The sequence below is a fragment of the Mytilus galloprovincialis genome, chromosome 13, assembly GCF_965363235.1.
Source record: "Mytilus galloprovincialis chromosome 13, xbMytGall1.hap1.1, whole genome shotgun sequence".
In the NCBI taxonomy this organism is placed as follows: domain Eukaryota; kingdom Metazoa; phylum Mollusca; class Bivalvia; order Mytilida; family Mytilidae; genus Mytilus; species Mytilus galloprovincialis.
Genome location: NC_134850.1, coordinates 54,937,364 through 54,957,589, shown reverse-complemented (window position 1 = coordinate 54,957,589; position 20,226 = coordinate 54,937,364). Strand labels below are relative to the sequence as shown.

The 20,226-nt window shown below is 32.9% G+C and overlaps 1 protein-coding gene across 1 annotated transcript; it reads right to left on the bottom strand.

Moving 5' to 3' along the window:
• Positions 1-406: 406 nt before the first annotated feature.
• On the bottom strand, positions 407-12,908 carry LOC143056152 (polycystin family receptor for egg jelly-like). Its single transcript, XM_076229235.1, has 5 exons — positions 12,751-12,908; positions 4,199-4,372; positions 2,975-3,099; positions 1,287-1,442; positions 407-412 (listed from the first exon to the last, which is right to left on the bottom strand). The coding sequence occupies exons 1-5, from the start codon at positions 12,809-12,811 to the stop codon at positions 407-409; spliced, it is 522 nt and encodes a 173-aa protein (XP_076085350.1). The 5' UTR covers positions 12,812-12,908.
• Positions 12,909-20,226: the final 7,318 nt, after the last annotated feature.

Below are 20,226 nucleotides of genomic sequence, written 5' to 3'. Positions count from 1 at the left end.
GATCAATTTATAAAAATAGATTGATCCAAAATAATATCTTTGTTTAGCGTTATAGATTTTATGTATAAATATTCATACAGTTTTCAGCAAAAGTTAGCAAAACATAACATTTATTTCGGTAACTTAGTCAGATAATGCATATTTTAAGGTTGTTCTTGTCGTATAACACATCGAGGGATGTCATGATTGATCAAATAAAAGGGAATTATCATAGCAAATTCGACATCTTCAGGTGTGATATACGACAGTGTGATATCATTTTCTTGTGCAATTAGAAAACTCAGTAATCTACATGTGTAGATATAAAGTTAACGAAAATAACCGCCTTCTAGTTAAATCACAATTTTACGCTAATAACATAAACTTACAAACAATTAATTTGTTTCAGAGCATTATTATATACAAATCACAACTGGGAAGTAAGTTATTATATTAACGAATATTCAAAATAAAGGCAACAGTAGTATACCGCTGTTCAAAATTAATAAATTGATAGAGAAAAAAAACCAAATCCGGGTTACAAACTCAAACTGAGGGACACGTATCAAATATAAGAGAACTACGACACAACAAAGACACAACACCGAAACGTAACACACACAGAAACGAACTATAATGTAACAATGGATATTTTCCTGACTTGGTACAGGGCATTTTATGAAAAATTGGTGGATAAAAAACGTCAATATCTTTTTTTTTCTCAAGTTTCATCAAATCTTTTCAATAGAAAAGCAGATTATACGTCTATTTCCAGCAATTTGAAACGAACTTATTTATATAAATAGCTTTCTGGATTTTGTCTGGCAAACCAATTGGTTAGAAAATTTAAAAAATCAGCATAAATCATAAGGCATATATTTTTTTGTTTGAATAACTCTTCGGGAATACAAACAACTATAAAGTGAATGCGCGTCAAAGTAATAATAATGACGTAAAGGCCATCTGGAAACCATTTTGATTTCCATATTATCTCTATAGTTAACGTAAAAGAATTATCATTAGAAAAGTTAACACGATAGACCGTCTGACAAAGAGATCAGTTTTTTAAATGATGCAGCGTCGTTGGGTAATTGTCCTAACCTGTTGGTGAATTAGCATTTGCCATTACTACTGTACATTGTAAGTATGACAAATAAAGCTTGTCTATGGGTATTTTTTTAAGACTGTCTCTTCTTTATTAAAAGTTGGTTCCTCATTGATCAAATGTTTTCTCACAAAATACAGTTGAGAGAAAAGAAAGTGAATAAAAGACGAGACTCGTTATTGTTGTATGTTAGTGATCTTACCAATGTCAGGTCTTTGTAGGTACTTGCAGTCGATTCCATCAGTCTCATTAACGCTATATTATTTCCACTTTTGTCCACCATAGCAAATGTATTGTCATATTTATCAAACAATTCGTTGAAGGCATAAGAATCATTTGAAGTTATAGGTGGACGAGACTGCAAAATAAAAAAAAGTCCTTTTCAGTTTTAAAAAAATTATACATGATTGAGGATTATCATTATATAATAATATTCTCTTTCTTGGTTTCTGTGTTTTGTTTGGATGCTGTCTTATTGACGCATATCACGAATCTCGGGTCAACTTTAAAATAAAACAATAGACAGGAGTTTCAGTTGCACAACAATTTCCGGAAAAAAACCTAAATCAGATATGATGTTACCAAAAGTTTGGAAGCAAAAAAATATAAAAAACAAAAGGCACAAATATAACAGCTCAAATTGCTTTAATGCGCTGTACCATAGCTTTGCTTTACCAAAATTATTGTACTTGGTGAACTAGATATTTACAGACAACATGCATTATCAATAGCGACAAAAATGAAAGGCCTCAGTGCACATAATACTTGTTTTCGACTCTGACAGTAATATAACTGTTATGTCAACATCTCTACTCTAAACCTGTTCAAGTAACAATTTACTTTTGTATTCCTTTAAAAAATGACTTTTTAAAATTATGACCGTGCAAGTACTCTCCATTTTTGTTGCCTGGTGAGTGGTTTAACTGGTGAATGGTGTTAATGCTGTGCGTTTAACCAGTATCATATTGCATGCTAAATAACTACGCCGGTTATTTTTTCTTATAACTATTATTTCACTATTTCATATTTGCCAGGAAATGCCTCGAAAAATTGGATTTATACGAACACTGTAGTAATTTTGGTATTTAAGTGACTTAACAACAGCTACGTCACTTGAACCATTAAAAACTACAGCTTCCAATAAAAGACATTTGTCACCAACGGAGAAAATGTAGGTACTTGTACATATCTACACGGCTCGCCAAATGATGTTAGCTTATCTAATTTAACGTATCGTGTATTCATTAAAAGGGTACTTGCTGTCAAATTCATGTTCACCGATTTGACTCAAATTCTGATATTTGATTTATAACCATGTAAAACATTTATTCAATTTATACAAAGTCTAAATGAACAATTTACAGGGCCATAGCATGTAGCTTCGTTTTGTGTGTATTTTAGTCTTGACGCCATCTAATTAACTATCGGTTGAACTCCGAAGACCGCCCATGGTCATCTAAACGATATAAACATAAATAAAGATATAAATAGAAACGAACTGTTGCAATTGAATTTCTCTAGGTCTGTTTAGTTTCATATTATAGATTAAAGATATATGTTAATCATCGTTTTTACCTGTATAAGAATGATTTTTGTGGATCGCATCAGGCAATTTAATGATTTACCTTAGTTTCACTTTCAAATTTGACATTCGTTTTCCTATAAATAACAGAACACGCACAATTCATGCGTTATCTATCTCTAGCTAAGGGGTTAAATTAAAATTTGACAAAACTGAACTATTTCACTTTCATTAATGATTGAAAAAAATCATACTTTAGATTTTTATATATCTAGTAGTTAGTGCCCATTTAATATATCGATTGTATTATAAACATACTGCGTTTAAACAATTGTTACATCAGTTTTTAAGCGACACAGATAACTCACAGTAATTGTTATTTCAGAAACATTATAATCATCATACACATCATATATATAAACGAGTAAACGTAATGTATAGTTGTTTTCTGGATCTCCCATCGGCAGATATATTTCATTTGTAGTCATTTCTCCTAAAATATATAAACGAAAAATGATATGTTAAATAGCCCCATACCTAATTATAATGACCCCATATTTATATCACATTTTATACACCTTATATAGTTGGCGATATATCCTAGAGTTATGATGGAGAATAACTTTATATTTTCACAAATTATAAAATTATTTATACAAGTTTTATAAACAGGTAGAATGCGAGGCTGTGCCGAGCTGACTACAAATAAAACGTATGTTATGATACCAAATATCCTTTGCTTTTCTATTATTAGACAATTTTTGGTTGTTCTCTTTATACTACAATTCTCTAAATTGTCTAAATGAACTACTTCGGGTAAAATCAACACTTTTGAATTTTGAAGCAGACGACGTACAGAAGGCATTCTTTCAAAACTTACGGAAACAAATTATCAACGTCATGAATAAAGCTGTATACGATCAGTGACTGAACTTTCAGTATGATGTGCGTGTTTACGCAGTGTTGATTCGAACGCCGGGTGATGTATGCATGGTAGTAGAAGCTAACCATGTCAACAAAACAAGTCTCACTCCCTGTTTGGAGTTCATGCGTTTATTATTTTGGTGTAGCACTGTGGCCTCTGGGGTTTTAAGCCTCAATATCTTTATTTTCTTTGTTTTTCTTTAAAACCTCTTCTTTTAAAAATACTGAGAATTGGTAGGATGCACATTGAGCCACCTATCCACCAGAATCCAAATGCATTGGCTGTAAATAATGGCTGTAAATAACCATCGGTAACCGTACGGATTTCAACAATGAGTAAAATCAATAACCTAGTGTCAGCTATAAAAGCCTCGACATGACAAAGTGGCCTGATTTAAACGCGCGTCTGGCGTACTAAATTATAAACCTGGTACCTTTGATAACTATTAAAACAAAATCATTAACGAATCGAATGTATGATAGACAGCAATTAACGGCAACCATTGAAATACAGTCTCCTGATATTGAACATACTAATAAAGAATTTGGCGGGTTGTATCGATTAAAAAAATATTGAGAGATTTAAATGTTTGTTCATATATCTTCCCACCACTATATATGTAGTTTTCGGTCTATAACTTGAAAATATATTCAAGTACAATAGTTACCCCCAATTTGAAAAGTAGTATTTTTCACATCAGTGCCATCTTTTTCTGAGGTTATAAACGCAAATTTCAGAAAGTTCTGTGCCTCCGTGTCTCTTGTATCATTACGTCCCCTGCTAATTCCTTCATCTTTCCAGCCATTACATGATATCTTGAATGCAGTCGTCGCAGCATAACCTATTTAAACAAAAAACGGTTGATGTTTCTTACACAATCATTAAAAGGCATTTTTGAGACAAAAAGTTTGAAATGACAAATATCTATGTTGTATAGCTTAAAACAATTATGACCTATTAAAAGCCGTCAGAACCGTATAAAACCTGGCAGATGGAGTTGTAACCTGACATTATATGTAAATATATAATCTATGTACTGGATATTTACTTTCTACCAAAATGTCTTTTTAAATTATACCAGTTCAGACACTGGACTAATACAACACTCGCGGACAGAAAGTACAACACCATAGAACCAATCAAATGATAGTTAAACATTTACTTAGTATACGGATTTCCTTGTGCAAAATAAGTGCTTCAGGAATTACATTAAATTGGTACGTTAAAGACCAAAAGGCGAGTAACATTCAGGCCTAAAAAATATTTTTATTGTACCTATCTAACACACGGCTAAATTATATATCTTTGGAAAGGGAAAAATGAGTAGATTTCATTTTGTCTGGTCGTAAAAGTGAAATATGGTAAATTTTTTTTAAATCCGGGTCAAAGGTCGGACGAGAACATTTTCAGAATTGACATCTTTTTAGCATTATGAACTAATTTGAAGCTGCAGGGTTATGATTTTTTTTTAATTTATACAATATATTAATATTATTCTCCGATTGAAAATTACATATGGTACATGCAAGAGCGGTAAATGACGTCATTTTGACGTTTCTACTCATATATGTCAGAACATTTGACAATCGTCCTTCCTCTAACATAATACTTCTTCAATTGTTCGTCTGAATGGAGAGCATGGAAAACGAGTCTTGTGTCGGCTTCCTCTTGTGTGCTGAACAACCTGGCATAGTCAGTTATTTGATCGTAAGTTATTTTTTTTTTTACAATTTCTGTTTTTTGGAAAGTCCCTGCTAGATATAATGTTTGTGCGACAGGCAGTGGATTACTAGCACAATAAAAGTTCGAAATAAATTCCCCGATGAAGCAGATCAAATCCTGTGTATTTCTTTTGTTATCTATGAATTATGTCCAGTCTGGGATACTGCTTCCTTCATTTACATGATATATCTTGTGTCCACCAGCTGCTAGAGACCGACCTTCCCTTTCAGCCGATTTGATAAGAGCATGTTATGTCATACCAATCAAACACATCTACAATTGTTGATGCCGATTGAAAGGGAGTTGACAGCTGCTTCAAATAGAAAGTAAGAAGAACACCAAAACTGGCAAACCTTTTCACATCCAAAGATTGATTAATTGAAATATAGTACATTTTTTTTTATCCGGGACAAATGTCGGACGAGAACATTTTCAAAAGTGACATCTTTTTAGCATTATGAACTAATTTGAAGCTGCAGGGTTATGAAATCGTTTTTTTAAATTTTTTTACTGTATACAATATATTGATATTATTCTCCGATTGAAAATTACATACGGTACATGCCAGAGCGCTAAATGACGTCGTTTTCACGTTTCTACTCAGATATGAGTAGAACAATACTTTTGGCAAGATATAACTGAATACGAATGAATTTGACCTTAAACATACTATTTTATATTGCAATTTTATTTCAAGCATGCTTCTCTAAAGGATTTAATGATTTTTTTTTAAGATACAAGTATAATAGTGAGATGAATATCGAAATGAAAGGGTGTCAAGAGGGCCTCCTGTTTGTATAAAGCCTACCAACCATGTAAAGGTCGGAGACCGTCTGGCATTTTTTGGGGTTTTTTTTTTATATTTTTTATATATTTTTTTCTTTTGATGAATAATTTTTAATGTACAACAAAGGGGTTTTGATTATTCAAATAAGGAGTTTTCATTTCCATTTTATGTCAAATGGAACGCAATGTTAAAAAAATCACACAATGCGACATTTCATCTTGTGATTTATTAACACTGAAACATAATTTAAATTCATATTCTAAAATTAATTGAATTGGAGCCTGAAGAGCTTCCTCTTCATCGACATCGTCAGGACTCTGTTGACTTGTCAATATATATTAGAACAGAGGTCACTTCCCTGACAAGGACATAGTTCTGTCAAACAAAAGTTTTGTTCAACACAAACACATTAACTTCTGTAAATCTTTTTTCCTTTGCAAGAACAACTTAAATTTTGCAGAATGTCTGAAGACATTAGTCCAGTTAACAGAACTGGGGTTGGACCATTGCAAGTATAAATACAAGTTTTCTTGCAACAGAGACAAAGGTGTCAATATCTGAGCTACGTAGTTGTGATAGACCTGCCAGTTCTGCAAATGACGACTTTAAAACCTTAAAAACTGTTAGCTAGGAATTATGTCCAGTCTGGGATACTGCTTCCTTCATTTACATGATATATCTTGTGTCCACCAGCTGCTAGAGACCGACCTTCCCTTTCAGCCGATTTGATAAGAGCATGTTATGTCATACCAATCAAAGACATCTACAATTGTTGATGCCGATTGAAAGGGAGTTGACAACTGCTTCAAATAGAAAGTAAGTAGATCACCAAAACTGGCAAACCTTTTCACATCCAAAGATTGATTTATAGCAATGCAATCCATGATCACAACCGTGAATTATGGGTTAAATGATTGAAGATTAAAAGATGATCATATATCACGCTCAAGCTCATGTACAAGATCAGATTTAACACATTTTCGTATCGTTCTATCATCGTGAAAAGAAGAAGTAAGCATGAGTCTTATAGAGAACAAAAGCAATTTTTCAACTGTAACATCATCTCTGCATTTTGTAAGTGCTTAGGCACGACAAAATATGAGCTCTGGGTTGATGTTTCTTTAAACTGTCTCTCCTGATCTGCATTTTTTTTTAACTTTGTTTATCGTGTTCATATCTGAAAATGACTTTATGTTAGAGCATTAAATGGTCCCATAGAAGCTTCTAGACATACCTTCAGACAAGGCAGAATCAACAAACTTTTTGGTCATTGCAGTTCCCGTCTCAATTGCATTTAAAAGTGATTCTTTGAAGCTTTAAGGCCAGTCGAAATATTGACCAACTCAGGAAGGTGCTGTTGAATATCAAATGGGTTAACTATTGTCTTCTGTAAGTGACTGATTAAGTCGATGACTTACTGTTTATCCCGTTTCATAGATGAAGGTCTGCTTTCATCATGTAAGCTATCATCAGCAGTAACCACGCCTGGTCTCATTTTCAATGCTGCATTAAAGTGGCCTACTATGTGTCTTGTTACAATTTATCTTATCAGTGCAGATTTTTTTTCTGGTCAAACCAACAATACCACCGTTCCCTTTACTGTCTTTAAAAATGCTTTTTTCGGTGGCCATATCACTTCACACTCCATTGAATGAATCAGCTTTCTGAAGTATACCAAAGAACCCATTATTAGCGTGTTTCAACTTCGGCGGGGAGATTGAGCATTTCAAGAAGGTATACAGGAGTCCATCCAGAACGATTATTCCTGTTGGTCAAAAAAAAAATATGAAGGCATAGCGCGGACTGAAATCGAATGTAGAGGCCATATACCATTTCTCTCTCTGCTCGAATGTTTTGTAGCATGCTACTAAAAAAAGTCAGGAACATGTCCCAAAACCTGACTGTAGGGGGGACACGGCACAGCTCCATTCCGGAAATTCTTTCATTAGAGACGCTAGATGCATGTCAACTAAAGTGCTAAGGGTGGCTATATCTTGATTCCATGAGGACATATCACCACCAAATGTATCATAGCACCTAAGAAGGGCGTCCCAAATAATATCTGATATGTTGATAAGAAGATATGTGGTCCTACACCAATCAATAAAAGAGGATATCCATAGCGACATCATTGCCTCATATGTAAGAGTAAGAGCTGGAACTTCTCTGTTGAATTATTTTCCAGAAAGCATTTGTTCAACGGTACATGCTGCGTATAGTCCTGAATCAACTAGTAGATCTGCCAGATCTCAATCACCCCAGAGTGTTTCAAAAGAATCAATAAAGCATGCTACGGTGTGGACCCTACCAAACGAATGATATGACTCGGGAATGCAAGAGGCCTAGACCATTTGATCTGCTGTGCAATGGCATATAACTGTTGGTCAAAGGTCTGAACTGAATACTGCTTGCCGGTTTTCATACACATATCAACACACCTTATAAACAGTAGCCATAGCCCTTGGTTTGGAGTCGACGATAGCTGCATATGATACTATCTAAAAGATCTACAAGTATTGTAGACAACTGATCAGAGCAGATGTGGCCTCTGTCACTGGAAGGAAACGCACTTGGTTACGTTTGATCCTCATTTCATTCACAGCTTCATTGGTATGAGACAAAGACAGAACCTGAAAGACTGCCATGGCCATACAGTGGATCGTATCCTTACCATCTATTGTTTCAGTATTTATGTCAACATTGTCTGTTCCTTCTTAAACGAGGTTTACCTCCCCAGGAGATGACAAAATACCTTGAAGAAGGTTCCATTCTCAATCTTGTCAATCTCATGATCGGTTAATCTAGTAAGAAACCGTCTCAGCTCGTTGTAAGAAGCACAAAACCCATGACTATGCAAAGTTGCGACCAGATTTTTAGAACCGTATTCATGATGAGTTTGTAATGCTAAACCAAGATTGAAAGGCGTGAACGAATTGCTACTAATTGAAACTATTGTTTCAATGAGGCCAAGCATTTTCGAAATTTATCCGTGGGTAGGTCACTATCTTTATTTACAGATTCATAGGAATCCAGCATAAAAATGTTTTCAAAATAGGGGGCATAATATTCTCATCACTTTGTATTATAACATCGCCAATATGCTCACGTAATATACCAAAGCATTCTGTAGAATGAGATCTTCGTCACAATCAGGTGTTGAAACTACTCAAATCATGAGTTCTGAGAGGTTTCATATCGGCTTTAAGATGGTTAGCCATATTGATGGCTTCAGAGAAAGAAATTTAGCTGCTGTAAACAATATTAGACATTCCTTGTCCTTGTTGGCACTGTATGACAATAGTATTTCCAAAGTGTTTTTGCAATTTTTGTTGAAGCCTATACGTTGTGCAACTTTCCCGCACAGGTTGGGGAGTAAATGAGCAAATAGTTCTAGTAAACTGTTCATGTAGAATACCTTTTTATACACAAGCAGGTCTTCCTGGATTGTCGAAACAAATTCAGCAAAGGCATTTTCATGCTCCGACTTTGAATGTTCTTCAATTTCAAATCTAACCGGATATCACAACAAAAATTTGTGATGCAAGATGAGTGGTATCAAGCATTTTTGGTAAAACTCACTGATGCAATTTTGAAAACCATTTCACTGTCTGATATATTTTGTGTAGTAGGCATAATGTATTGGATTCTTTTCGTTAGTTTGACAGGACTACATGTCCAATTAGACATTGTTCGGAAAAATACTAAAGTTATTCCCGTCAAAATTTTTCTATTACTGGATCGCAATAGAAACAAGACTGATTGTATTCATCAAAGCACTATTAAGCTGTACACTGCTATTTTTTCATAATTTTAAAACCAAATACTAGAGGAGATTTGACCCGTTTCGTAGTGGACATTAACAAAAATACGGCATCATTCTGGTCCATTTGATGTGCTTAAATTTTTTACCACCAATTTAAATGCCGTTATGAAAGCATCCCTTCTTTTGTAAGACCCTAATATGTTTATACCTCTTGCAAACATTGCAAACATTGATTATATAAAACTGTTAATTAGTAAAATTTAATGACTTCGTTTCGTAGTGGACATTTTGTCAGGGACACACCTTCTAAAATTAAAAATCCTTTTTCAAAACCTGTTTATTTAAATATATTGGCTCTAAACATACTGAATAATAAAAGAACTTATATTTAGTTAAAATAACATTTATTTCTACCTTTTTTTACCATATTTTAGAGTATGGATGTTGAACACTACGTATAGGGACATGCCATTTTGGTCATTTTGAACCATTCAGGAATCAATATCTTATTAATCCCTCTAAATATCGTATGTTTCTTTGCTTAAAAATGTTAAATCTAATTCAATGTACTGACGGCACAAAAAATTACTTGTAAAGATCAAACAAAGATTTTAAAGTGGCTGGGACAAGAAATTACGTTTGTATTAAAAAACGCCCAATTGAGATGGAATATTGATGAGTGCGTGAAAATGCAAAAAATCCAGAATAATACAGTTGAAACAATATGTATTAAATAAGTTATGAACTTGCAATGATTACTAAATATTAATTTGTTTTAAAACAAAATCAAATTAGCAAACACAACTGAAAAAATTGAAAAGAAGGGGTCGGTTTTTGAAACAATGACAAAATTGTTACAAAAATGACTTTTTTTCCGAAAAACACACAATAAAAAATAAATTGTTTGATTATACTTAAATATGTAATACGCTATAATCAATATGTTGTATTAAAAAGAAAAAGAAGCTAAACACTTATAATAAACGTTGAAACACAGGTGGTAAATTTTTATTTTGAAATATTTCTCGACTTTAATTAAATGTTTACAAAAAATGCACCGTACGATTTTTTTACGACCGGTCAGAAAATGAAGTTCAGATATTCATCTATCACTTGTAAAAAAATCAGCTTGGTGTTAGGTGGATGAATTAAAGTAAAAAACTATGCATTTTTCCGAAAATGTCACTCGCCTACAAGAGTATGGAAATCAAATATGTAGAAACATTTGGAAAATATAAATAAAAAGATGCCTTTAAAACAACCAACCGGTCAGTATGACTACTATCTCAGTATTCAGGTTGTATAAAAAGTAATAAAGTTTATAAAATGATTCAGGAACTAAGGTTCCAAATACCTCTTGCAAAATTAGTCCGAGGTGGATTTGGCTATTTCTTTATGTCCCTTTTGGTTATATTTCTCCTAAAGTTTTCACTTAATTCGAAATCCTTGGCTTTCAAATTTTTGGAATTGAGAGTTCCTGAATAAGTTAAACCATTTGAAAAGCGTTTCGGACGCAAGGGTTTTATAAAGTGCGTTTTTGTTCAGTTCTACTACTCGGTCGATACCCTTACTTGAGGATTATTGGTCCATGAAGGTATTTTCAGTGAGGTAAGTAGTCAGTGCATCGGTATTCACTGTACTTATCTCATATGTTTTCATAAATTCTTCGTAGATATAATAAGAAATTATTAAGAAAATAAGGGTAAATCTCCCTCAGAAAAAGTATTCTTTTGGTTGATATATCTTTTAAGGTTCCTATCGGTGATAACAATCCCCAAATATCTAACGTATTTATATACATATTTAAGTTCTTGGGTTTCAAAAGGTAAGGTTTAAGCATTCTTGTTAAAAGTAGGTCCAAGTAAAAAGTAAATTAACAAAAACACGAAACGTCAAGGAAAATTTTCATGTATTTGGTTTTGATGTTATATTGGTTATTCTCATCGGATGTTGTCTAATGTGTAGTCCGTTGCTGTGTGTGTTACTTTTTAATGTTGTGTCGTTGTTCCCCTCTAATATTTAATGCGGTTCCCTCAGTTTTAGTTTGTTACCCCGATTTTGTTTTTTGTCCATAGATTTATGAGTTTTGAACAGCGGTATACTACTGTTGCCTTTATTTATTCAAAACGTAAAGTTCCCCATCAAATTTCAAACAAAAAGCCAAAACACACCAAACGAATGGAAATCTACTGCCACACTCCCGACCCGGCACGGGCATCTCCCTTTGTAGAAAACGGTTGACCAAACCTGGCTCCACAGCTTCGAACGCATCAAATTTATACAAAATTTTATTTTTATAATTTAGCACTTGTTGTAATACCTACTCATGTAATGTTAGTCCTAAATGTTATAATCAGCTCAGTATTAAGTGCTGCGCTACCGACTTGATTTATTCAAAACAAATTTAAATTATCTGTTGACAATTTAGAAACGATTAAGAGAGTAAGATTCCTGCTGATAAAATGTACCTTATGTGGATTTGTTCATAGAACCCCTTAAGTCAAATACTTCTAAATACTTGAACATCAAATATTTCAGCCTCCTCATGGGGTTTTTTACTATGTGATTACTTGGCCGTTTTTATAGTGATTATTTGATTACCAGACCAAATATTTCATGATAGTTTGATTATTATATGAGTGTATTTTTGATTATTTGATTATCTTGTTTAAAACAAAAAAAAATAATGACTATGTGATTATATTGGCAAAAGAATTGTGATTATGTGATTACTTGGACACCCCCATGAGGGAACTCATATTTAGTTTTGAGCGTTCTTTATGAATATTCATTGGCGAATCAAATTAATTAAGTGTAATATTTTATGTATCTTCTAAGAGCGGGAGCCTTTATTTTTTGTGAAAATTACAGGTTAAATTATACTGTATTGGATTCATGTTTACATGTTGAAGAAAATACAGATTCTGAATGAATATGGCAAACTTACCTATGACTGGGTCTGCCATGCATTTACCGCCATATGGAGCTTGGTTAGTTACAAATGTCATTGCTGCAAGTCCATCACTTGTAAATTGGGAACTGGAGACTCTCACATATAAGATGTACTCTCTTTTTACGTCAAATGTGTCAGAATTTATCGCAAGACTTTTCGCATTCATCCCTGAAATGTTTCATTCGATGAAAGATAGTTTTTATCTAAGCTATTTTAAGGTGAATTTAAATGTAAACCAAATCTGGAGGTAAACATGTTTTATTACTTTATTTTGTCTTTGTCTAAATTTTGATGAATATGTATAGCTTTACCAATTTTCAGAACTAATGTATCATATACAAATGTTATGTAATAGAAAAAAAAAACTCAAACACAAGCTGTATATTCAGTAACAATGTAAGTGGCTTGCAGTACTTTTTCTTTAATTGTGGTGTTGCCAAGCACTCATCCGTAGGCGTCGAGTACTAAACATTTTATAATGAAACCATACTAATTCATCGGGTTTTGAACTTTCGTAGTCTTGAATGGCTAAGCAACGCGTTATCTGAATAATGTCCGCGAAAACTATCAAGTATACTATGAACTTTGGTGGAAAGTTGTCTCAATGGCAATCATACTACATCTCCTTATTTTTATGCTGGCATTTGGTTTCTTTAGTTTAAAATATTCAAACATATTTATATTTTTTAAATGAAAAAATCAATCGTGCAATCAATGATTGATTTATTGACGGCATATAGGTGTTAGGTTAATAGAATTACTCTGTCCTAATAAATCTTAGTTATGGTCTGAGTACAAAGAATATGACAACACGTTGGCAATTTTATCGAAAGATACATACGATTATTTTACAATTATATTCAAATACATACCAGTATCACTGAATCTTGGTATATCATTAACTTTAAACGTTTGCCACCGCCCGCCGTCATCCTTGTATTGTAGGGACCATCGATATGTTATTTCTTCATAAAGAGAACAGTCTGTACAACTAACATGCCAGATCGATTTTAGTGATACGGTGTACTTTGCCATACAGTTTAACTCGCACCTTTGATAATTAAAGCACATGCGTATATAATATTAATTTTACCAACAAATACAATATGAGTATATTTCCATATAAAATACAAAACATATATATTAAAACGAAATTATTTTGTAAAAAAAAGCAGACTATCAATTAATTTCTGATAAAATAGGACTTACTTTTGTATCCGAATAATAAAACCAATATGGTTAAAAAAAAATGTGATTTAGATAAAAAGAAGATGTGATATGATATGAGTGCAAATGAGACAATTCTCGATCCAAGTCATAATTTGTAAAAGTAAACGTTATAGGTCAAAGTACAGTCTTCAACACGGATTCCTGGCCATACTCCCGGTGAAATATATTCTTTTTTACCACAATTAAGCATTACACGTGACGCTAGAATGTAAAACAACAATGGAAGCGCAATTCCTGGATTTTATCATTTGTATAAAGGAATTTCATGTCATGTATTAAAAAATTGACGTTTTCTATGTTGTATCCAGTTCTTGTAACTGACACTTCTGAATGAAGCTGAATTGGATTTAAACGAGATAGAGACTTTTCTTTGTTGTGTTTTGTTCACTGTTGTTTGTCTATTTTGTTTTCCTTCTAATGAAGTCGTCACTTTTTCATCGGCTTAGGGATTTGAATTCCCTATTGTATCTTGTACCTTTCTTTTAGTACTATAAATACTATAGACAGAACTGAATCGAATTAAAGTATTAGCGTCATGCCCAATAAAATATAAAAAGTCATTTAGATTTTAATAAAAGCAGATAGGTTAATCATTCCACACCAAAAACGTAACAGAAAACAATAGATATCTACAGGTCAACATACGTTTTTTTTCCAATAAACAGATGTCTATCCGATATGACAAATTTAAAATCACCCTTGGTTTTAAAAAAATGTAAATAACTTTAACGTTGTCTATTACAGATCTATAAGAAACACTTAATTTCTCAAAAGGACCCCCAAAAACCTTGAGATATGACAAAAGAAAAACATATAACGAGTATCCTGACTTTAGACAGTAACAGGAGCGTATTGGGGGTAGGAAAAGAGCCTGACTATTTTTCTTTTATATAAGAACAATATCTCCATCCTCGTCTTTTAAATGATTGTGATTGGACTAACAAACGGTAAATTAAAGAAAATTTAACAAAAGTCAGCACAAGAAATGCACTTAACTCTTAAAGGGAGTTATAACTATCAAAACAATAATCACAAAAAGCAGTGTCGTGAGACATATCTATTTGTTCAGACACTTCCTTAGGACATACATAGTGTTGAACAGACATTTCTAAATAAAAGGCGAAAGAAATTTACGGATGTTAAAATATCGTATATCCTTTTAAATATACAAACCAAGTAAAAACATCGACATAATTGTACTCTGAAGGAGTAAGTATTCTGGTACAGCTCATTAATGTTTTAGTCGAACCACTAATCGAAAAGGAATTGATCATTTTTAAAACGGTTGTAGATTGTTTAAAACAGAAACCCAATTTAACACGGCAACTCAAACGATATTCCAATGTACAATTTTAGATTGCCATGAAAAATTATGGACACATATTAGAGTGTAACTATATAGTTATTTTGCTTCTATCAGTTAAGCATAACGTAGATGAATGGATGTTTCATATTCAAAAATATGCATGCACCTTACTGAATTAATTCGAGCTTCTTTAACAGGTTTAACATACTCACGTGATAGTTATAATCGGTGGTATTCCCGGCACTGAATGTAAAAGTTGAGTATATGACGACGTCAGATTATCCACTGAAACTTTTACAGTTATATCATAGCAGTAGTCTGATATATTTAACAACGCTAGTTCAGCCTTTCCATTTTCAATGGTTGCGTTCAGTAATTCTCCACAATCGGTAAATGTTGAAAAATACTTTTCGTAGTAATATAAGCAGCCGCCCAAATTTCTCCAATCAGTTATTCTATGGGATAAAAGTTATATGTATATTCATATTTCATACTTTTAGGAATACAAAATATATCAATACCAACTAATTCTTAAGATATTCATTTGAAGCAAAATACGTTGATACCATTTGTCTATTTTAATTCTAAAACAATATGAAGCCGATCAACCTTAACATTGGAAAATTTAACATTTTTTGTAATAATTTGTGATGTTTCTTTATATAGTTCTGGCTGATTTTCTAAAATTGAGTAATAAAATTAGGATTGCAATAACCTCGGACAAAATTTACTAAGCTCATATATTTTTTTACAATACCATTATTCAGTCAACTTTCTTTGCAATTACCACTATAAACAGCTAAAAAATAGATAGATAAATCAAATTACCTTTTACTACATGACCAATCAAAGGTAAGATTGTCGTTTCCTCCATAACCTTTTTCCATATCGTACGAATGTGTTAAAGCATCTAAAGAAACCGTAGTTTTCTCCAATAAAGCTTGGCGGAGCGATCCACCGTAGATAATGGCAAATGGTGGAGGTTTTATAAACAGCAAATACGTTGGTTCAAAGAGATACGTTGCTGGTATGCTTACATTTAGTACAACTTTATATAAACCTTCTGGGATGCTTCCTTTTGTAAATCTTATGGAACCCAATGGTTGCACTGGGGGGTTATAATCGAAAGCGTGTTCACTTCCATTAACAACTTCGTATATTTCCCATTCATATTTTACTTCTTTATCAGAGCATTTTACAGGCATTCTGTTTGATAAGTCCACATCTTCGGATGTCGAGAGCTTGAGTGGGTTGTCAATATTAGAATATTGTCTGTCGAACATTCCTGTCATAGGGAAGCATTCGTTTTGCACAACAATTTTTGAGATTTTCTCAGTTCTATCGTATTTGTTGTAACATGTGACATTTACTGTAGGATAACCAAGAGTTATGTACGTGAAGTGATAAATCAGAGGATTTGTATCTGTGATATTTTGTATTTTTTTACGTTGTTGTCTATCAATCTTGTCATCAAATTCGAAGACACATTCTACATTTGGTAAATTAACTGATAACGGATGTTTTGTTACATTGATGGTTATAATACCAGGAGGAAGTTCGATGCTAGTATTAAAATCAATTACAATCACTGTTAAATTGTAATCTGCATAAATAGGTGAATCAAGATAAATGATCTCAGTATTGTCATCAACAGACGCTATAACGTATGGAATAAACTCACCATATTCCATATAGGTATGCGAGTGAAGAATTGGATTATTGAAATTTAGAAAGCTGAATGATTGAGAATCGTCAGTGAAGAGTTTAAAAGAGCCGTTACTGGTTCGCCGGGAAATGTTAAATACAAATGTTGTTAAACCGACAGCTCCGATGTTTATGTTAGTAGTGAAATCTATAACTCCAACCATCATAGGCAGATCTACTTTTAATTTTTCACCACTTGTTAAATTATATATGTAAACAACTACGGCAAAACTTCGTCGTTTTGTATAACTATGTTCAACCACCGAGTCAACTATATTCGATTTATTTGAACCATCGCCGAAATCAAACGAAAAGGTAACATTGGGAGGAAATCGTACACATTTAAACACGGATATGGTAAACTCGATCTGTGAAGAAAAGCTTTTAACTTTTTTATCATTGCCAAGGGACATGTTGTTATACGCAATCCGCGGATAGGCAAATGAAAAATCATTTAGTGTAACTATTTTCATTTCTAGTTGAGTTTGTACGATAACTTCACTTACATTGTTAACGCATCGAACTGTTATGTCCTTGTTGCCTTCGCCTGTGTAAATATGTGGTATTCTGAACGGCCTTGTGTATTGTATATCAACATTTTCAAACGTTATATTCGGCATCATAAGATCTGGATAGAAATAGCATGTTACATCGGTTGGTGGTTCTTCTTTAGAGATTAACGTAATTTCTAATTCGACATTTCCATCTGGTATTGGGTACTGAGAGAGAGCTGATGGAGATATTGCTAGCTCTGTTATAGGATACTGGATTGTAATGTTTCTTTTACAGAATATTCTGGTTGCTAAATTAGAAGCCGTTAATTCGATTTCATACATACCTGGAGAACTATAACTATATGTCCAGGGTGTGCTATCAAAGTGTGTAAATAAAGCACCAGGTTTACTAATCCGTTCATTTCTATCCCCATACAAGATAGAAAATACAAATCCATTAGGAGGATAGTTTTGGAACTTGAATTCTATATCTGTACTTGTATTTGCAAATTGAGGTACATCAATTGATAGTTGGGTGATATCATCCGACACCAAAACTGTTATATTTTGAAAATATTGAGAACTCAATTGTGAGCTAATATTAAGGTTCACCATGAATTGTCCTTGCTTCAAATACGTATGAAAAATTCTATATCCTGATGTTAACAATGTGTCATTAATTGCATCATTTAGATACAAATTATCAGAGCTTTCATCCCCAAAATCTATTCTTAGCGTAAAATCTCCCATGGGAAACCGTTCAACCGAATCTGTGGTCAGAATAAATTCTGCATCATTGGTAGAATTGACAAGTTTTTCAAAGACTGAAAAATTGAAACCTGTAACTGGATTCAATACAGACGTTAGCAAATCAGTTTTCGCTTCATAGCTAGCTCCATTGGTAGCTACTAAAGTAATATTGAAATTTCCAATCACGGAGTAACTGTAACTAACTGAACACTCACGTACGATATCTTCACATATGACGTAAGCAGTGTGATTATCGTTCATGATCCAATCAAAATGAACATTACTTCCGGATGAAAACATGGCTATAAGTTCCATCGGCATGTCTATGAGGACTTCAGCAGGTACATCAATCTATGCAGATAAGTTTGCAATTAAATAGAGATGATTAATAATAGTGTTTTTAATGTATAGGTTATAGGATACCAGTAGGTCATTAGTCGAATTAAAATTTCTATAAGTTCTGAACATTCATTAACTGCTTTATATAAAACACATATCTGTTGCCATAATTACCACCCAAATTAATTTTCGTTTCAAAGATTTTGAAAAACATTTAGAAATTTTACGTTTTTTGGACAGGGTGTCATAATCTTTAGATACATTGCTTGTTGAATTAATAATGTCTAGAACTATCTTGTTTGATGTTTACATGCCCAAATGTATCTAATTTTATTCCAGATAATGTTTAATGAATTGATGAGGTTATGGAATTAAAGTCAACAACAAAAACAAACGTAAGGTGCACAAACACACAAAAGAAAAAGAAATCGGGAATAATCTTATCGACTTCAAATTCAAGAAAAGAAAGTGTCAATACAATATCTGCATATAGTATTGATAGCTATCTAATACTTACTGAAATGTTAGAAATGGTTTCTTCGTATTTCAAAACCAAATTTTCTAAATGATCTCCTTTGATATTTGTTATAATTAACAAAATGTGATAGACTCCAAACACTTTTGTACTGAGATTATCTGTTGTCACGTTGAAGGATCCGATCTTCTTGATATTGTCTGACATAACAGACAATGTTGTATTTACTTCATCAATGATTACTGCTGATGCCGAAATATTTGGGGATTCTTTCCACTCAAACGTCGTGTAGGTCATAGTTAGGTCATTCGTAAACAGGACCTCTGCGGCTGTTGTTAAAGTAAATTCTGAATTAAGGAAACAAAAAACTTTGAGATACATTATGAAGACGACGTTTCTTGCTTTCCGGTCAGAACACGTGTTGGTATCCTATAGAAACCATTAACACGCCAATTATGATATAAAATTAAAATGTATTGATGGAATTTGATGAAACTGTGAATGCAACTAGAACACGAGGAACTTCACAAGAACATCAAAAAAATATCTTTGTAAGTTTTATACTATCTGAAATACCAGTTTAATACTAGGATCCGGGAAAAAAAAGCACAAATGTTTAGTTTACAAGGCACGTTTCCAGTGTCCGAGGAGAAGAAGAATGGGGCAAAATGGTAAAAATGCAGCCGATTTTTGACGACGGTAAGTTTTTAAAAATCCAATCAATGGGGCATACATTCTCTCCCCTTTTTCCTCCCCTTAATCCAACACTCGAATGCACATAAATACCAATAAAACGTTCGTCCGAAAATTAACTTTAAATTATATTTTTCGCAATCCTCTCCTTCTCATTTCTTTTATAATGATATGTTATTGCTACAAAAAAATCGATTTATTGGAATTAAATTTTTAGATGGTCATCCAATTGGTCTGTTTATGAATAAAGAACTGAATATTTTGTTCAGCTTATAAAAAGGTCCGAAAAGATATGAATTAGCATTGTGCATTGAAATTGTTTTCACTTTCTCTCCACGTTTTAAGATAATACAGATACACTATCTTAGTGGCAATAACATCTATTTTGTAAGATTATTTGCAGGACAAGTTTTTTTATATAAAATTTAAATATTTGCTTGCAAGATTTAAGTGTACTTTATACATTTGTATTTATTTCT

Bases quoted from the DNA above. Each gene is read 5' to 3' on its own strand.
- LOC143056152 (XM_076229235.1), bottom strand. From the start codon at position 12,811: ATGACATTTGTAACTAACCAAGCTCCATATGGCGGTAAATGCATGGCA. The intron at 4,373-12,750 runs GTAAGTTTGCCA...TTGTTTAAATAG, and splicing joins CATGGCAGACCCAGTCATAG to GTTATGCTGCGACGACTGCA. The intron at 1,443-2,974 runs GTGAGTTATCTG...TTTATTTTGCAG, and splicing joins TTTCTGAAATAACAATTACT to TCTCGTCCACCTATAACTTC.